Genomic DNA, 21,283 nt, shown 5'->3' with positions numbered 1-21,283 from the left:
CGGCTATAAAATAAACATTGGAAAATTTAAATCACAGATATATTCTCTTAATTAGGTACTAAAAACAAAAAAAACAAAAATATCCGAATCGCCCCAATTTTCGGGGTGAATCGGATCGTACACATTATTTAATAAAACTTTAAGTTTCTTAATACTATAGCTTTGGAATCAGTAAAAAATTAATAATGGGATCAATTTTAATTATCGACACATAATTCAGATATATGTGGTCCTTATCTCCCCTCATATCAGCACAATTTTCGTGACACCATTCTTCGCAGGCATTGCACTGTATCCAATCCTCTGTGGCTGGATTCACGAATATTTCGTAACAGTAAATGCACTGCCAGTCTCTCTCCTTTGTAGATGAACTCTTAATTTTTATATTTTGTTTTGTTTTATTCTTCATCTTCTTCAAAGTATTTTCTTTGCAGACAAACTTTTCCTGATTTTCCTTGGTTTTATTGTCTACCTTAAATTTCTTTTTTGTTTCTCTTTTGAGAAGAGTAGTCTTATTCTGTGGTGATGTCACATGCAAGACCAGTTTTGAAATTTTTAAAAAATCTTTGAGAAGCAACTGGAGACTTTAAGGTGATGGAAGAATTTCTTTAATTATTACAGGACAGATAGAAGGCTGGGCTTCGTCAAATTGTTGTGAACTTGTGGATGGCACATATTATCAAGGGGTTTTGTATTTGTGGCTTGGACACTTGAGGATTGGGCTTGTCGCTGCACCTGTTGGTAACTCGTAGATTTAACTTGGGGTACTTGACACTCTCTGTATTCTCTGATAAATTCTTATTTTTTATAGCATTGTTTTATTCTTCGTCTTATTTTGTCCTACATCTATACAGGTGGAAGACTGGGCTTTGTCAGATTGTTGTAAACTTTCAGATGACATTGTGTGTCATCTGAAAGTTTACATTTGTGGCTTGCACTTGTTGGGAACTTGGGGACTGAACTGGGGACTCAAAAATGTCTGACTCTTGATTGCCGATGAACTTGTAGTCAGATATTGCATTGGCTTTTAATGGAAATATTCCTGTCTTTTTGAAGCCTTTTGTGGCAATACCAACAGTATCAGAGGTATCAAAGGTTTCTTTTGATCCTCGAACCATCTACAATAAATAAAAATTGAATCAATAACCTTAAAAATTTAATAAATCAGTTTAAAAGTGTGATCCAATTCGCCCCTGACGATATGATCCGATTAGCCCCATAATTAAGACTTTTGAAATAAATTTTTTAGTCGTTAACCTCTAAGATTACATTCAAAAGCAAATTGGTTCTTTAATATAGACACCCTGCTTAACAATATAAACCAATGTGGTTGAGTTTTAACACAAATCCTTAATATGACACAAATAAATCGTAAGTGCGTACCTTAGATGAAGGCCAAAATTGCGACACACACAAACGACCAAGTCGATAACGATTGGATTCGTCATTGATTCACAAGCGAGATCGAAATAATACTTATGCCGGGAGGTGCAGGGTGAGAGGAGGGACGCAAAACACCGGTTGAGTGTTTTCTATGTGAATGCGATATTTGAATTATCAAAAAAATTCTTAATTTGATCCGATTCGCCCTGTGATCCGATTCGCCTCGGTCTACCCTACTAGCCACCCGCCCCGGCTTCGTACGGATGCAGTACTGATACTAAATATTCTACAGAATTTGTTTATTTATGACATCACATTGGTAACATCTAATCTTCTAATATAGTCCATGTATTTTATACAAAAACCTCATTTTCGAATCACTCTCTCTATTAAAAAAATCTATCTAAGCATACATTGAGACAGACAGCGTTAACGACTTTGTTTTATACTATGTAATGATTGATGATTATCAGTTATCACATAACTTGGAATGTTCTTCATAAAGAAAATCTGAGATTTAATACAATTTTTTTCGCGGCGATCAAGTTTAAATTCTGTTCTATTTTCCATTTGAGTCCTGTTCAGAGGTTTAGTTATGTCCGCATAGGTATAATCGTAATCAATACACTGAAAGATGGAACAGTAAAGTCGTACAGTTTACCGTAATTTCTGTGTTACTATGTGTATAAAGTAAGTATTATTGTACACCAGAAATGGCGGCAAACAAGAGTTCGGTATTGAATTTATACTTATTCTATGATTGGAAGAACGTTGATTTACAGCGCTTATTTTTATGTACTGTAGGTAAATTCTTCATTTATTAAATGGAAAATGTAAAGTTTTTGTCGAATTTTATTAAGAAAAGAAATCACGCCTTTGAAAGTTTATATTAGAAACTTTTTTTTTAGTGAAAAAATGTATATATTCGAAAATTAATCAAACTATATTGACAAGTAATAAAACTTTAGTAATTTGAAACGCGTTGCGAATGAATTATCTTTTCGTAAAAACGTATTTTCATTAAAATATTAATACAAGAAAAAGTTCGGATATATTTTTCATTATTTCAAAAATATTTTTAACAAACGATTCGCAAACAATTTGCGGCGGATAACATCTCAGGACGAACAATAAAAATAAACCTTACAAACATCGGTACACTCAAACAATACGCGCACTGAATTGAGAACTTCTTTTTAGTCGGTTAAAAAAGGTATTTGTATTCTGTCTCCAGTCGTGTCGGGGATATTGCACAATATTTGCAATATTGGATGCATGAACATACGCCCCTTGCAATGAAAGGAAAATACCGGGAAATGCACCATAAGAGTATATTGCTAGCGCATGGATGAATATTGAAATTCCTACTTACAGGCGTAATATTCAACAGCTTGTGTGTATTGTTTGAATAATCTATAATAATGTTTGGGTTACTCCGCTATAGCGACACGGACCGCGGCTAATAGCGCGCTGGATCATGTGGATGCTATCTACGCAGCAATTATGTAAGCCGTATGGCCCAGTTTTTCAAGCGCGTTGTCAACCTAAGTATGCAGGTTCGAATTTGAGTAATGTATTCATAAACTTTTTGTTTATAGTTTGACTTTGTTTTACACTACGTAATGAAATGATAAATGCACTGATCTTTTAACGCAGAGGTTGTTCTGAAGATGAAGTGTTTTAATTAGTAATTATTTATCTCATATTTATATAAAGCAAATTTAATGAGATATGATAAAATATCTCGTGTATTAATGATCTAATTTTTTCTGAACTCTCAATCAAGGTGTAGACTGTAATTTCTTTATACTTCATATATCTTTTTTATTTATAATTAATATATATTATCATACAGAGATAGTCGAACTGCTAAAACTGAATTTGAATTGATGTGAGATATACGTTTAATAGAGACAATATCAATAATGATTTCTCATATTTTATCAGAAACAGTTTTTTCTTTTTTTTAAGTCAGAAGGTGAAAATGTTCTGACATATTGCACATAACTTTTAAGCCCTGGGGCTGAAGCGGGGCTAGACTGGAAAATGATTAAAAACTCACAATATTCTGGCTTTGTTGACGATATTTCACTGCAATCGAGCGTAAGAGTAAACAAAAACCGTACATTTTAAACGTATGGATCTGAATAGAGAGCATATTAAATATTCTATCAGAACGATTTCTTTCCCCAATTACAATTCGAAGGTAGACAGAGTAATGATAGAAAAGTAAATCAAAATATACTTTATTCAAGCAACTTTGATTGGTCATTTAACAATTATATTACGTGAAGCTACCACCGGTCCATAAAGTAGATTCTACCTAGAAAAACCGTCAAGAAATCCAGTACTCAGTACCAGTCCAGTTACTCTTTTCAAATGCGGGATAATTAATTAGAGTCTTCTACCGGTTCGAAGAGAAACTGGCGTAAGAAACACTGCTATAAAAACTCTGGGGGATTATTCTTATAAGCAAATGCAAAAAAACTGTCTTAACTTGCCAATGCCGGACGAGCATCGGTCCACCTGATGGTGATCACCGTCCATAGACAATGCTGTAAGAGATAATAATCATTCCTTACATCGAAGTAAGATGTTATGTCCCTTGTACAGCATACTGGCTCACTCATCCTTTGAGCCGAAACATAATAATACAGAGTATTGCAGTTTAGCAGAACAATGCCTAAAAAGTTGGTTGGTGACCAAGTGGGGCTTGCACAGAGCTCGACCTCCAAGTTACCTGTGATGTGATAATGCAAGTCGCGTCGTGTAACTTTGCCTCTCGTTGGCGCGCTTTGCGAGCCCTTGGGCTAATGGCAATACGGACAGGCACGAAAGTGCTTTGGATGTTGGCAATTCTATGGTGTTTCATGTAATAATATAAACTGGAGACAGTACGGTTTCAGCAGAAATGTTGTTTTAAAAATTTAGAATGAATACTTAAGAAGAAATACGGTAAAAAAGTTTTATAAGATCATAATTATCTAATTTCTGTTATTTTTATTTCCATTATATAATTTATTAACAAAAAAAAAATTGTGAAGTAAAAGCGAATTAAGTTTGAGTAGTAAGTGAGAGAGTGAGTTAAAGAGTAAGTGTGAGTTATTAATGACATTACATTAACTAGTATCCCATGAATATATTTGTGCGCAATCTGTTAGATATAACGGTAATCAAATGAGAAAATGATTTTTCTTTTGTACGGAGTCGATGACACGACACAATTCGGGTGAACTACTTGTTCACCGACTAACACTTTCCACTCGTCTGTACCTGTGATTCATTTTTATAAAAAAAACTGTTTCAATTTTAAGATTTCGTACATGTGACGAAAAAAACGAACCCTACTTCGTCACGTCGGTCCATCCACATAACATAACAAATATAATTCCCAGCTGCGGAAGAAAATACGACAGGTATTTTGATTTTCTTTGCCATTGTACATGAAACAGATGAATATCATCTGATGTCACACGTATAAGCCCAGCCCAGTGGAGCGCTCTACACGAACGTACTTAGAACTCATTTCGCTCAGTGACCTTGGATTGTGGAGATGGATGGTGGAGTTATGGGATGGGAAATGGGAAATAAAACAAGCGAAGTCGCATAGAAAGTTTATTTCAAAGTAGTTCTTCCAGTAAAACAATCGCGGCGCTTCAGTCGGAGTCGCTAATGACCCGCCGGCGCGCCTTGCGCGGCGCGGCGGGCGCTGCAACGAGATCACTTTCATATTTCTCTTTTAATTAAAACGTCAAATTACAGTTAAATCCCCTTTTTTAAGCGGCGCTCGGCTGCGCTGTCGTTTTTTGCGAGTTATGCAAAAAACGACAGCGCAAGTTTGAGCTGATTTTAGTTGCAAGTCACAAAAGAAATACGACTACTAATACACGTAAACTCTTGGATCGATTTTGACGAAATTTCAATGTAGCACAGTTATTTGTAACAACAACAGCCTGTTAATTCCCACTGCTGGGCTAACGGCCTCCTCTCCCTTTGAGGAGAAGGTTTGGAACATATTCCACCACGCTGTTCCAATGCGGGTTGGTGGAATACACATGTGGCAGAATTTCTATGAAATTTGTCACATGCAGGTTTCCTCACGATGTTTTCCTTCACCGCTGAGCACGAGATGAATAATAAACACAAATTAAGCACACGAATCAGCGGTGCTTGCCTGGGTTTGAACCCGCAATCATCGGTTAAGATGTACGCGTTCTAACCACTGGGCCATCTCGACTCAATATAACACTTGTAAATCAAAGTTAAAAATAATAACATTTTGCATGACATCATCGTGAGAAAAAATTCAGTGTAATTTTAAGGAATTTCTAGCCCATGTGTGGTAGCTTATTCTAGGGGGCATTGGGGCTCCAAAGCAATAAAAGGAGAGGAAAGGTTAGGAAAACATAAATATCCCATAAAGGAGTAGTGTCGTTACCGCTGTCAGAGTCGTGGTCCGAGTGGGCCAGCAGTTCCTCGGTGTCAGGCAAGTCGTGACACTGCAGAGTCTTCTTCGCGAACGACAGAATATCCTCACTGTCATCTTCATCGATCTTCTGCATCTTTCGATCATTTTCATCATCGGAACTTAAGCTGCGATTACGTTTGCGACTTGAAATATTGCTTGAGATATTGCTTTTCGGGTTGCTTGTCTGAGGGCTCGTATCGCGCATCTTCCTTAGAGCATCGAACAAGTCATCGTCGTCGCTTGATTCGTCTCTGGGTTTATTATCTTGTGTGGGTTCAGCATTATTCTCAGCATTGGTATCGCTGGTGCTGTCTACAAGGAGTTCTTTGTTGACAGCCTTCATGACAATCTCTCGCCTTTTGCGTATCGTTTCGTAGTGTATACTACTCGGTATTCTCCAATATGTTTCCTGAAATAAACATTGTTACTCAAGTTTCACGATCTTTACCCTTAATAAGTTAGAACACGAGAGACAAATGCACAAATCGATTTAAAGACATTCTTTAAACATGTATGGGTTAACGCATTGTTATGTCAATTAAAAATCCATGGATAACAAGTTTCTAAGTTTAAGCTCCATGTAAAATATCTCTTAGCTCATCTAAGCTATAGAAAGCGCAATCAGTCAGATTATAGTACCACCGAATTATGTGTGTATGGAAGAAGAGAAAATTTCTAAGTTTGGGAACACATATTGAGAAATCTCCTGCGCAGTTGAAACTGATATAGAAATTGCATTATTAAAATAAGTCAGGAACTCATCATCATCACAGAACATCAACTTTCTATTGAGTATACCTGTTCGTCGAGCAGAGATGGCCCAGTGGCTAGAACGCGTGCATCTTAACCGATGATTGCGGGTTCAAACCCAGGCAAGCGCCGGTGATTCATGTGCTTAATTTGTCTTTATAATTCATCTCGTGCTCAGCGGTGAAGGAAAACATCGTGAGGAAACCTGCATGTGACAAATTTCATACAAATTCTGCCACATGTGTATTCCACGAACCCGCATTGGAACAGCGTGGTGGAATATGTTCCAAACCTTCTCCTCAAAGGGAGAGGAGGCCTTTAGCCCAGCAGTGGGAATTTACAGGCTGTTACTTTACTTTACTTTTATACCTGTTCGTCACTAGGCGGTACAATCCCTATACTCTTCAACACTTTCACGAACAGTGGATTGTCCATCGCTTCCACAGACTCGCTAGAGATGGGCACGAGAGGTGTTCCTTCTGACTCGGGGTCGAAGCCTTCCGCTTCTTGGTCGAGAGCTACTTCTTCCAAATTCTCTGCCAGCCATTTGAGGGCTTCTGTCAAACCTGATATAGGATCGAGATCGATAAATAATAATGTTTATAAAACTCGAAACCTTTATCCTCTATATCTATTCATAAACCACAGAGTTTATTAATGGTATATACTATTTGAAACAAATGCTGAATTAGATATTCTACAAAGATAAAAATGTCACCTGACCAGCTTCTATTTCTTAAATGAAACACTGTTTTGTTATACATAGATCTTGAGTCCCTTTGGTTTAATAGTACCGAAAGACATCATAAATGTCCTAATATATGTCTAAGAAACTGAACATTTTAAGTGTAATGTCGGTAAACATTAACGTATAGTACGACACAAATTAGATGTAGCATCGGAAAATGCAATGAAGTGAAAATAAAGCCGATTACTGCCGATTTACACGACCAACGGAAATAGCTCCCTATCGCACCATTCGACGCTATTTGTCGCTATAGAGTCTCGCGTCAGAGAAAGCAAGTGCATGCAAATCGACGCGTCAAATTGACGAATGTATTAGGTCATATGATGTTACAAGTTATTACATTTGCGTAAAGATCATATTCACATGAGAAATAAATGAATTTTGCCGATGCTACATCAAGTTGTGTCGTACTATAATTAATTGTTTGTCCGTAGGTGATCGCTTACTTAGGTGACCTATTTGTGACATCACTATCATTTAAAAGTGAGAAAAAAATTCCGAGCGCGTTAAGCCAGTGACATTATTTTAAAAATATTAATACGAAGAAATAACAGACATTTCTAAGGACCGGTGTAACTGGGTCGAGTTCAGAAGACTCGGCCATTTATACGTACAGCTGGATTTTTCCTCTTTAGAAATTATTACAAGCAAGGAAGTAAATTCTGAAAGCTCGGACACCGGGGATTATGAGATGTTTTTAAACGAAGCTAATTTGACGGCCCTTTAGAATTATCAACGATAATTGAATATTCGAATGAGATATCATTTTAAATGAAATAAAATGTTCAAAATATTATGTCTTATGTTTGTGACGTCACTCGCACTGGAGAACTATCGGCGTGCCATTGACTTGAATACAAAGAAATAACAGATTTCCTATATAAAAGTTACAATCGAACTGTTAGATTATAGGTAACAAAAAAAAAGTCTTTACCTAAAGTCAGTTTTAATTTATCAATAGTTTTTAAAATTAAGTAGCAGCAGTACTGAATATCCCACTGGGTAAAGGATTATATGATTTTAAACAAATTGCTTCGTGCTCACCGCTCTGCTTCAGGGCAAGGTAGCGGGTACATATTTGATACATACATGTATTTTGGAAAATGACACTATTAAACATTTTATAAATACAAATAAAGATTTTTTTATGGTATAGATTGGCAGACGAGCATATGGGCCACCTGATGGTAAGTCACCATCACCCATAGACAATGACGTTGTAAGAAATATTAACTATTCCTTACATCTTCAATGTGCCAAACTAAGATGTTACGCCCCTTGTGCCTGTAGTTACACTGGCTCACTCACCCTTCAAACCGGAACACAACAATACTGAGTACCGTTATTTGGCGGAAGAATAACTGATGAGTGGGTGATACCTACCCAGACGGGCTTGCACAAAGCCCTACCACCAAGTAAAATATTGACAATAATAAATAAATAATTGACATATTTCATTTATTGGACCATATTCTTTATGACCCTAGGTTAAATACGATAGGGAGTTGGGTCTAAACACTTCAAATGCACTCACCACCATTTAAACTGAGTAATTGTATTGAGTTTTCCTATTATTAGTTACCATTTAACAGTTAAACACTCACCACTATCGACAGCTTGGATCAACAGTTTTGCAATTTCACTGGCACTTAATTCACTCACGGCCTTCTTAGTTTTACTGTTTTCTTTCTTCTTCGAAGGTTTTTTGGGTTTAACATTAATAGTACGTAGTGGTGGTCGAGATTCATTTTCGTCATCGGAACTCGAATTTTCAGATTCCGAAGAACTCTCTAAAAAATGTTTAGGTCTGTTTTAATTTATATGAGTATATGCTAAGGTAAACAGTTATATATATATGTGTGTGTGTGTATCTTTGTATTTTATATAAGTATTACAGACATACTCATTCATTCAAGGTCATTTTGTATGTGTATTTTCTTTTCTGAACATCTTATTGGGCGTTAATATGAATTATGTCCAAAAATTAGTCTGTAGTCCAGTCTTACAAGTATAGAAGCAATCAAATTGAATTTTAGTTAGCTCCTTTAAAATACTGATTCATATTTAAAAACATTGGGAGAACTGAGGACTATAGTAAACAATAAAATGAAAGTTTATAAGTATCATGTTAGCGTTTTTCTAATGCGAGAATTAGCAAGCACTCACAAAACACACAGCCACACATACAAGCAAAGACATTACACGAAGTAAAAATAAACAAGTAATTGCAAAGTTATACAAGATAATAAATAGACGAATTGAAAACAAGTCCTCGCAGAGGGAGTTCGTAAATGAAAATATGTCGGAAATAAAAGGGAAGTACGACAATACGAAGTCGGACAGCGGATAAAGTTCGATTGTCTGGGAACTCACCGTGCGATTTATCGCCTCCCGAGCTCTTAGTTTTCCTCTGGCGCCTCTTGCGACACTCGCTCCTGTCTCGTACAATGCCCAATTCCAGCATTCTGTCCACAAAGCTTCGCTTCGATCGCTTCCGGGGCATTCGAGCGGTTATCAGCCCCATCGGATCTACGGCAGAGATGGCCCAGTGGCTAGAACGCGTGCATCTTAACCGATGACTGCGGGTTCACAAACAAGCACCGCTGATTCATGTGCTTAATTTGTCTTTATAATTCATCTCGTGCTCAGCGGTGAAGGAAAACATCGTGAGGAAACCTGCACGTGACAAATTTCATAGAAATTCTGCCACATGTGTGTTCCACCAACCCGCATTGGAACAGCGTGGTGGAATATGTTCCAAACCTTCTCCTTAAAGGGAGAGGAGGCCTTTAGCCCAGCAGTGGGAATTTACAGGCTGTTGTTGTTGTTGATCTACGGAATCGGGGCAACTCTTCACCATTTATATCAATATGTATTCTAAACGGATCAGGTATTAAAATTATAACTAAACTATTTTCCGGCTAAACAAATGTTCGATACCGTTTTATGTTCCCCTGTTAACGTTTATACAGAATTTCTAACGATCCATCGTGAGCTCTTAGTTACTTCTTAACGTTAAAAACAAAATCCGATTTCGCATTAATAATCAATTTAGAATCTATGTGTTTTAAAATTAAGCAAAACTGAAATTTGAATTATATAAATTAATCTTAAGTCTGCCTTACTCTTGACTACATAAGACATATTTCAAAAAGCTTACTATTAAATATAAAAGAAAAAATTCAACGCTTAGTGGAAATGAGAGAATTAAAGTCAGTAAAATAGATGAAAATAAAATATTAAATGAATGTATTGTCCCAGAATCGTAGGTAGTCAGGGTTTCCACCGGCAATTACACTACAGTTAATTTTTATCATATAAAATAGTAAATTAAAGATAATATATACTAATTACACACAAATATTATTAAGGAATTGAATTAATTCTTCAAAATAAATTAAGAGAAACGAAATTAATTAGTTTTCAGACGAATATTTAACATCAAACGAGAAACTAATTTGAAATGAATTTTAAGATAACAGCTGGACAAAATGTACATATAATTAAACGTGGCATCCCTATCAGTGAAATATTTTATCTCGTTGATTCATTTGGAGTTCTTTTAGACCTTTTTCTATATGAAAACGTTCTCGTCCGAGGAATTGATGTAGGATTCGTTTTTTGATGAATGGTCTAATACAAATTCCTTGTAAAGTCGATCCGTGTTTCTATGGCGAGATCAACTCGTTCACTTAAGCGTTTTAATGTGTACTTAGATGAAAGTGTACTGTTATCTTTTGATGTTGTTTTTTGCTTGTAAACTAACCAGATACTTTGCTCACCCCAAGGTAACAAGTATTCGACAGTCTTTCGCCTAACAGTTATACTTTGCGGTCTAATATAATCTAATCTAATCTAAAGTTTTTTGCTAACGATGTCGTAGTGTGTTTCTTTATTCGTATTCTATCAAAACATTTGTAGACATATATGCCTATATAGCATTAAGTTTGCCCTTTATACCATTAAATATTTTACACAAAAAATAAATATAAATATGAGACAACATCACCTACATTACTCTGATCACAATGTAAGTAGCTGAAGCACTTGTGTTATGGAAATCAGAAGTAACGACGGTACCACAAACACCCAGACCCAAGACAACATAGAAAACTAATGATAATCTATATCGACTCGGCCGGGAATCGAACCCGGGACCTCGGAGCGTACCCTTGAAAACCGGTGTATACACAACTCGACCACGGAGGTCGTCAGAATATAAGCATTTTTTAAATATTGAATTCAGGTAATATATTCAGGTAGTATATAAAATATTCAAATTCAGGTTGTTAACATACCTGGTGAATCCTGGTATTGTTTCCAAAGCTCAGCCAGAAGGCTATCCTCTTCCTCACTGAACTCCTTGGAGACTTTCTCCTGTCTCTCTCTGTTACTCTTCTTAGTTGGTGCTTTGAATATGAGTCCCAAGTCCTTCAGCTTCTTGATGACACTTCTCCTGGTGCGAGTTTGGTCGATCAAATTGTCCAAAATCCAGTCGATTACATCTGTGTAATGAATATTACAATTGGAGATCACTAAGATAATTAGGAAATAGATAATTTAATGTACGGAATCTGTAAATTTTGTAATTAAAGCATAAAAATCTTTTTAGCCATTTTTAGAGTTCCGTAAAACGGGATAAGGTGGTATGTGAGAGAGAAAATTGATCCCATAGTATGTCCTGTAACAACCTGTTTTCTCAGTACGCATTTGATTCGGTTTTCAGAACGAGTGACCAAATTTCATAACCAATAACCAAAGCCCATACTGATATCAATGTTCAGTAAAAAAATCAAGAGCCAAATATTTTTTTACGAATATTTTTACTTAAAAGTATTTAAAGAATACGAAAATCGACATTACTACCCAACTGAAACTTTACTAGAGATGAATAATAGGTGAATCTATAATTATGAGTAGGTATATAAATTTTAATTACACATTTACAATTTACCAGTTTATTAATTTAACGAAGTCCTGAGCCTTTAAGCTCCTTGGGGAAACTGAATAGCTAGCGACCCTCTTCACGCGAATCCGATTCTCACTTGTTTACGCTGAACACGAATGAAAATCGTTCACGTGAAAACTTTATTTTATATTTATATCGAAATAGCTGTGCTCGCGACCTTTAGGCGTTTGAATTTAACAAAAAAAAAATATTGTAGTCTCACTTACTCCTTATTATATCATTTATTTGCCAGTGAAAGTCCCGTCAAAATCGGGCCAACCGTTCCAGATATTACCCGGAACAAACAGACAGACAGACAAAAATTATAAAAAAATGTTTTTTGGTATATGTACCGTGTATACATTTGAATTGAGTAAAAAAGGGCTATTTAAATATTACAAACAGGCACTCCAATTTTATTATATGTATAGATAAATCATTTCTCTACCTTAGTCTGGATACTCATTGGATATTCTACCGCAAAACAGTTGCTCTTACTACAATGAGAATACAGTCATGTGTAGCTGAACTGACCAATGGGGTACCTGATGGCAAGTGGTCACCATTATCCATAGAAATTGGCGCTGTAAGATATGCTGTTTGTGTATAAACTGGCTCATTTACTGTTAAAATTAGAACTCAACATCAGTAAATATTACTCTTTGGCGGTAAAATATGTGAGTGGTTGGTACTTTCCCAGTTCGGTTTGCACAAAGGCTAACCACTCATCAACCTTATTATAGGCATCAAACTTAATTATGAATTTTATACTATTTACTGAATTTCAAGGGAAGAGTGAGAGTTCCAATGAGACAGTGTAATTACTAGCGGCCCGTCTCGGCCGCACCCGCCTTTTATTTATATGTTTTTGTTGCTTTTTTCTGACATGTTTAACTATTGTCATTTTATTTCAACTTAATTACCCAAAAACCTTAATAAATTATATACCTCAACATTCCTTATGACTCCTTCTATCTACTAGTGAAAACCACATGAAAATCCGTTCAGTAATTTTGGAATTTATCGCGACCATACAAGGCGAGGCCTGGAGACTTTGTTTTATAATATGTAGTGATATTAGACGATGCACGATACTTCCCTTCAGATAGCATATCTTTATTAGAAAAAGAAATAAAAATGTAGTCAACTTAATTAAAATAACGCTTGGATCTCATTTAAACGAGACGTCTCGAGGCAAATATAAGTTGATTAGTAATTTTATATTCAAATAATAATTCTTATCTATCAGACGTCTGGGTCATTTGCTTACTGAAAATTATATTTTAGTACGAACATTATTTTAAACTGTAAACTGTAATTCAATATAAGGATGGCTTTATGCATCTACTGTACGCTCTTTCTTGCACGTGCTAAGGTTGGCTGGTAGATAAGGCTATATAGCTTTAGGCCCGCCTTTTGCTCAATTTATTTTTTGTTAAATAGTTGTGCAATAAAGTGAATAAATAAATAAATAAACTAAACGGGAGAACTCCTTAGTTAGAATATGTTCACGAAAAATTCGTGACGATTGTTAGTCTTATATACGTTTAATTAATGAAGAAAGGAATAATCTATATTAATATTATAAATGTGAAAGCCCTGTCCATCTGTATGTCGCTCTTTCACGGGCAACCCGCTGAACTGAATGTGATGAAATTTGGTATGAAGCAAAACTTTAACTGCAAGAAAGGACATAGGCTACTTGTTTTGCCTAACACATAACAACCAACACCCCCAAACGAGAGCGACGTCGCGGGTAACTACTAGTATGTATCGATACAAGATAGGTTCTAGAAGAAACTAAAGTGGGACATATGCGTAGTACGTCCGATTAAATTTAAACAGACTATTATAGGGGGTGTATACACCAGAATATCAAAATTAGTCAGCATATTGTATCTAGCAATAATATAAATTATACCAAACTAAATCGAAGTCAGCATGTAATACACTCAGCGAACTATTAAGTGAAATGACCAATCAAAATAATTTGAACACCTAATCATTACTTTGGGTTGAATTAAATGTCAGATTTATGAGAATCGAGCGCCTATATTTATTAGCTGTTTATATGAAGATAATGTTTATATTATTTAACTTAAATAAATTTAATTAAATACAAAATCAAATGTATTAGTATTTTTCCCCCTTCGGGAGGTATTTTATCCTTAATTTCAAATGGAACTAAACGGAATATATAAAAATAATATTTTCCAAATCAGTTCATATATGATAGTTTTCCGATGGAACAAACATAAAAAAATATACAACTGAATTGAGAACGATAATCTATTCATTCTGACTGTAAGCCCCGGGATTAGTCGTAAAAACTGCATTTAAAAAGCTTAAAATTTAATAAGATTTGAGTACGCGATGAAAATATAAACAATAAAAATATAGAAACGAACTATTTCTATAGTGATTCGAAGATAATATATAAAGTTAAGAAACTTACTGTAATTTAAACTTTATACCATTGATATAAGCGCTAGATTGTCTTAGCAAAGACGCCAGCATTGCACGAAGAAACTAAGTGCTACAATATTTTATAATTTTAATTAAAGATATTTACTAAGAGTTATTTCTGTATTTCTTTAGATTTTTCACAACAGCACTTCGAGAGATAAGGGGAGCGTCGCCTTATAAACTTTAAGCGAAAGCATCTCGAGACAGAAGCATTCAAATGAGTTACTTTTCAGCGTTTTGTTCTATTTAAAAAAGTCTTACTTAAAGACACTGAAGGACGGCGAACTAGGTAAGTTTTTATACCGGTCTATAGAAACCCTACTAGACGACTGGATTGAGAGAAATATAGCTCTGTTTAGATACGATAGTACTTGGTACTTTAAATAAATAAATAATAAACAAATAATAAATAAATAGGAGACAACATCACATACATTACTCTGATCCCAATGTAATTAGCTAAAGCACTTGTGTTATGGAAAATCAGAAGTAACGACGGCACCACGAACACCCAAACCCAAGACAACATAGAAAACTAATGATATAATCTACACTGACTCGGCCGGGAATCGAACCCGGGACCTCGGAGTGGCGTACTCATGAAAACCGGTGTACACACCACTCGACCACGGAGGTCGTCAAAATTATTAATTACCTGTAATATTAAGGAAACCTCTTTGTTTAGCTCTAACCTAACCTAACCATTCTGATTCTTCTTGAAGATAATTTTTCTTTTAGTGGGTGGGTGATTAGTTCTCAACTGGTAGAGGTATTATTGTTCGATTGGCGTTATGGTACTGCAAAATATTTTAGTCAACTGATACTTAGTTCTATGGACAATCACGGGTGGTGATGGGGACTCCTTCTATTTTACAGTATTGTATTTTCGACGGTAAAATATGTTTAATAAAGACAATTATTAGCTAAGTAAGTGTCCCACGACTGGGAAGACTTCTTTTCGTCTTATAGAGAAGTCTGGATTGTGGGACGTCGTTCCATATGGTTGGGGACAGAATTTCACTTAATTAATCTTCCTTATGGAGGTTTTCTGGCGATGTTTTCGATCACCGTACGAAATTTATAAAACACGAACTTTCAACCCTGATATTAATATAGATAGCTGATGTCTATACCCTAGAAGGAACCTGCCAAATTTGTAGCTGTTATTGTTTCTGAGATTTCGTGATTAATCAGTGAGAGTTATTTCGTTTTTTTTAATTTAGATTCAGCATCAAATGTGACTGACAGGTGTCAGAGTCTGAAATTGCTTTGATAAAGATCCATGTGTTTAAAGCGTAGAAACTCAATTATATAGTAAAAATTTTAGCTTTTACAGGAGTGACATGATCACTATGTGACCAAACTCCTCAAAACAACTATAAAAAAAAAAGAAAAAAGATCCATGTGTTCGATAAAGATGTGCATGCATTGTATAGATAAACTGACACAGTAATCGAAATTAATGACCCTGCACACTCACCCTGATCACTTTCCGGCTTGGCCACGTTCTCCATGTACAGACTCCGGAGTTCCTCTTCTTGTTCCTCCGTCCAGAGCGCCCGGCCCGGCTTATCTCTGTCGGCGGACAATTAATCATGGTTCAACCTTTCGCCCGAGTTAAAACTTTGACGTTTCCACAGAGTTACTACCTGCTTAGAGGATACGTTCCATTTATATTAATGGAACGTTACCAATTTTCCGTTCTACGTTCATATTTTCATTTCACGATCATCGTATTTTAATTATTTTTGTGTTTACTGGTTGTATGAGAAGTTGTTAAGTGGATAGTATATAAGGTTGGACCAACAAAATAAAATTGTTTGAGGAAATTCGCAAAGAATAGCCCTTGGTTCAATTCTTCGTCTTATAATCGCAGGATTGGACGCTACGAATTTCTCAACGAAACAACTTAATACCCGACTCGGGATTAGAACCAAGAATATCGGAATCAACGATTTGATAAGCTAGCTGGAACGACGAGGCAGGTCACGGTACTGCAGGTGAATTACGTCCACAATCGAGGTTGACACTAATTGAGAATTTAGCCAGTGAAACTTTACAAATGAGGTTTTTATTTTCTTTGCCCTGTCCTGATTAAATTCGTTCCGGTCCCGGGGGCCGCGGGGAGCATTTGAATTTCACTGTTCGGTTTATGTTTAGTATTTAACTGTCAATCATTTGAAAATAATTGCGCCTCGAACAATTGTTCGTTAACAAATAACTTCCTTTATGTCAGTAATTGAGTTTGTTTTACGAATTAGAAAATTGCTCATTTTATTTATTAGACGTTTGAATCGGGTTTATTTTCGTTATTACTTTGTTTCATGTTGTGACGAAGGATTACTTACTGCCACTGTCCTTGGCCATACACATTTTTTATTGTTATTTTTGTATCTATAATAACGTGTCCGTGCCTCTGGCGTTTAACATAAAGTTGTATATTTTTTTAAGTTCCTGCATATTTTTATAACCAGACAGCATCCGAGTTTAAATTTGAAGGGTTATTTATCTTCTTGGAATTTCCTCATAAGCAACAGTAAGTAAAGAGGAATTACAATTATGAATTTTTGGAAACTCCACGCTTCACACACAGTGGAATGATAATACACAATATGCAAATATACCATTATCGTCGTCTCAGATATTACAAATAATTTCCTAAACACAAAAAAAGACTTCGTGCTAATTCGTATTTGAATACACTGTAAATCTTCTTTTATTATCAAATAAACTCTTTGATTATTACCGTCAACAGATTTTTGCGTATAATTATTTATGTCATTATATTTTTTAATGTCTCTGGCACATTCGTATTACTAACATTAGCTATAATATAGAATATAGATTTAGATTTTAGGGTCGGTCCTATACTTAAATCGCTATAACCATTACTGTTTCTATGTTATATATTGTGTAGTCGGGGCAAGAAAATTTTATCTTATCGTCACCTTAAGATCTATTTTATATATAAAATGTAGATGTAAATATCTGTTTCACAGAGAAAATGACATATTCTGTCGCAATTATTTGAGGTTTAGATTCAAAAGGTACTAAGATTTTAAGACTTATTAAAGGAATGAATTTGAAAACTGACGAAGGTTTTATTACTCTGATTGTACATATTAATACATAAAATATAGATTCTCAATTCAAAATTTGCAAACAATTGGAAAGATACATTTTGTTTAATTTTTGCGTTAAACTTACCTCTGGTCGTGGTAGAGATCGTAGCCGTGCTCGATTTCGACGGAGTCTTTAGAGTTCTTCCAAAATAACAGCTCGATAAAAACTTTATTGCTCTTGGAGGCTATTTCGGCGAATTTCCTTAGAATAAATATGGCGAACTTCTCCAGTTCCTGTTAAAGTTTTTTTATGATGATTATTTCATAAAAAATAATATGGCGTACAGACAGATTAAAAATATCTATATATTTTTAGATCATTTAAACACAAAAAAACAGCAATGATATAAAGTATGATTAATAAGGAGGACATCTGAATCAAAAGAAGGTTTTAATTTTTATACCCATTTTGGATAATAATTTTCTTCGCTTGGGTCACATTTAAATTTAAATAAAAAAAATTAACTCGGTTACTTTTTTTGTTAATATTTTATAATACATTTATTCTACTAATGAATAGTGGCAAATAAAAGCTTATAAAAGACAAAACAGCATGAGGTCATATTATATAAACTTTGATTTTTGTAGGAAAGGCTAAATTAGTTTAACAGATTTCGTACAAGAAAAACAGTCGAAAACAATAAGTTCGTATTAAGGCAGTTCGTGCATTAAGTGTACTGCTCACATACAAGTTCTAATGGAGACGTCCCTATAGACATCGCAGCGGCGGACGATACTTGGCAGGCGCGCAGAGCGCTGAGTCAGCGAGCACAGTGAGCACCAACCTTAAGAACCTTTCATCTGCAACTCGGATATTATTTCCCGGGCGTTTTATATCGAATAAATTTTCAAATACAAGACGCTGTGACCGCAGAGCTTATCTAGCACGAAATAAGATTGCGAATCAATTCTCCACCGGCTCGAGCCGCTAATTCGTTTTCCACCACAGACTCGGTTCAGATTTGTTCTATTTCCGTCAACATTTGGTAATTGGCTAGACTGTTGCCTGCAATTTCCTCCCCTCTGCATATTTTCTCTGCTTATTTAGATAAAGCGGTCGGGGCGGGCTTTGCGTAATAAATGTTGTACTAAACGTAACCACATAAGTGAGCTGCAGGATATTGTATGAAACAAAGTCAACCAACTGGTTTGGGTATGTTTTCGTAGTAAGGACTAATTAATGAACCTTTTGATGCCCAATACTTTCGAGACTTACCAATGTTGGACTAACAATTGAGTGTACTTAGTAATTTAAAATATTAACAAAGTTAGCATAGGTGACAGTTTTAATAATGGGAGCTATGATGTCGTTTGCACTTTATTTTTAAGAGATTTTTGACTTTTGATTTTGGCTTTGACTGGTTTGCTCACTGGCTTGCTAACCAGAATATACTGAATTTTCACTGAAGTAAACGTTATTATAACATGACTCTTAATCGACTATGAGACATCTACGACGTAGTGGTTTATATGGCTGTTCCAAAAATTACGCGAATCTTCGTTTTACAAGCTTTTACCTTCATCTGTTAGCACGTGAGTTAAATGATGATTTTGAAATGAGTTTAACACATCATAATTACATTTGACCGTTGAATTGAGTAGTGGTGAGTCTTTTGGTCATAAGAGTAGATAGATCAATATTCTAAGGACAATTTGCCAACAATTTTTTGGTTTATCTGATTTGGATTTTAGAAAATAATATTGGTGTTTTATTACAATTGACTTATCTTTACTTTTCAAAACAGTCGTTAAATTCAAATTAGCAAATCCAACTTCATATTGAATGCTTCGATCGGCTACTGCGTCATCGACCGCTATCAACCAATTACAATTCATATCAAAGCAAAATTGCTCAATTTGATAGTGATAAGCGTTTTAGATATTAAAGTATTTTTGGGTAGGCCTAACTTCATAAATTCTACACTTTATTGAAAATATTTGGCTTAGTCATTATTAATATCATGTAACAGATTTAACTGACGACCACGGGGGTCGAGTGGTGTTAACACTGGTTTTCATGGGTACGCCACTCCGAGGTCCCGGGTTCGATTCCCGGCCGAGTCAATGTAGATTATCATTAGTTTTCTATGTTGTCTTGGGTCTGGGTGTTTGTGGTACCGTCGTTATTTCTGATTTTCCAAAACACAAGTGCTTTAGCTACTTACATTGGGATCAGAGTAATGTATGTGATGTTGTCTCAGATTAACTCTAGCAAAAACAAGATCCCATTAACACGGCAATATCCCACAAGACAACCTAGCCTAGTCTAGTTCATGCGTCGCTTCGGGCGGAGTCGTACCTGTCATGATTTTTAAATAATTTTAATTGAAGTAATAATATTTAGTACTGCTTTCATTTTTAAATACGTTGTTTTTAAATTAAATAACATTTTTAAGTATTATTATTGATTCGGTTATCGAAAACATATTGGTGCAAGCCCGTGCCTTCCTCGGGTGGCGTGGCGTGGTGTGGCGACTGGTACCGCCTGGCACGAGAAAAAGAACACAAGAGGATTGATTGGGAACGAAAAAGAAAAAAAGGACATTCTTGTGAGAATAGTGGTGAAGACTAGTTAATTTTAATATATTAAGCGGATACTTAATATTGTATCAAGTGATAAATTAATATACTGAAATAATTAAATGTTACGTGAGTAGTTTTATTACATACCTTGAGGTGGGGCGCGGGGTTGTGCAGCGCGCGCTGGAACACGAGGAACAGTGAGGCTTGGAACAGCATGGCGGGGCGCGCGCAGTCCCACGCCACGCGATGCAGCAGCTTCAGCGCGCAGTGCGCCGCGCGACCCGCCCCTCCCCCCGCCCTACCCCCCGCCCCTCCCCCCACCCCGGCCCCACCCGCCGCGCGCGCCAACACACCAGCGCACGCGCTCACCACACGCGGGTGGCAGAACCTGCGCCGCGCGACCATTTTTAGAGGTGAATACGACATCATGGATTAGCAGGTCCAGGAATTGGGCCCTGGGCCGTTCTCTGTGCCGCTTATTTTAGCTGCAGGCGCTCAGATCCGCTTAATTAGGACACAGTGATGGCCGATTTTGAAAAGGTTAGTAAGTCTAGTAACAATATATTTGCAACAATATTATGTATATTCACATTAACATTGACCACTTTGATAAAATCAGTGATAATCATTGTAAATGCACAAGAAGTAAGGATAAGCTTATAACGCCAAGTTTCCGATTCCGTAAAGTCACCTTCTTGGGGCAAGGTATCCGTTTCTATATTAAAATTCCGCAAAAATTTTAACATTGCCGTTTCCTAAATTCAAATATTTTGTAAAAAAGACTTATTATTATTCGATACAAGATTTTACAGATGATAAAAAAGTGTGGAATTAATACCTGTTAACTTTCAGGCAGGATACATTACATACATATA

At 35.8% G+C, this 21,283-nt stretch overlaps 1 protein-coding gene across 1 annotated transcript in view; it reads right to left on the bottom strand.

Annotated features, from left to right (window-relative positions):
- Nucleotides 1-4,996: 4,996 nt before the first annotated feature.
- LOC124532349 (protein timeless homolog) overlaps nt 4,997-21,283 on the bottom strand; it is a 53,947-nt gene continuing 37,660 nt past the window's right edge. Inside the window, exons 14-22 of the mRNA XM_047107233.1 lie at nt 20,556-20,796; nt 17,971-18,119; nt 16,244-16,338; nt 11,648-11,854; nt 9,723-9,878; nt 8,954-9,139; nt 6,971-7,167; nt 5,822-6,260; nt 4,997-5,092 (exon numbers count right to left, since the gene is read on the bottom strand). Coding sequence (XP_046963189.1) covers nt 5,040-5,092; nt 5,822-6,260; nt 6,971-7,167; nt 8,954-9,139; nt 9,723-9,878; nt 11,648-11,854; nt 16,244-16,338; nt 17,971-18,119; nt 20,556-20,796 — 1,723 coding nt within the window. The 3' untranslated portion in view covers nt 4,997-5,039. The remainder of the gene's footprint in view (nt 5,093-5,821; nt 6,261-6,970; nt 7,168-8,953; nt 9,140-9,722; nt 9,879-11,647; nt 11,855-16,243; nt 16,339-17,970; nt 18,120-20,555; nt 20,797-21,283) is intronic.

Source organism: Vanessa cardui, chromosome 9, assembly GCF_905220365.1.
Source record: "Vanessa cardui chromosome 9, ilVanCard2.1, whole genome shotgun sequence".
NCBI lineage: Eukaryota > Metazoa > Arthropoda > Insecta > Lepidoptera > Nymphalidae > Vanessa > Vanessa cardui.
Note: the sequence above shows the minus strand (reverse complement) of the source record. Positions and strands in the feature narration are given on the sequence as shown.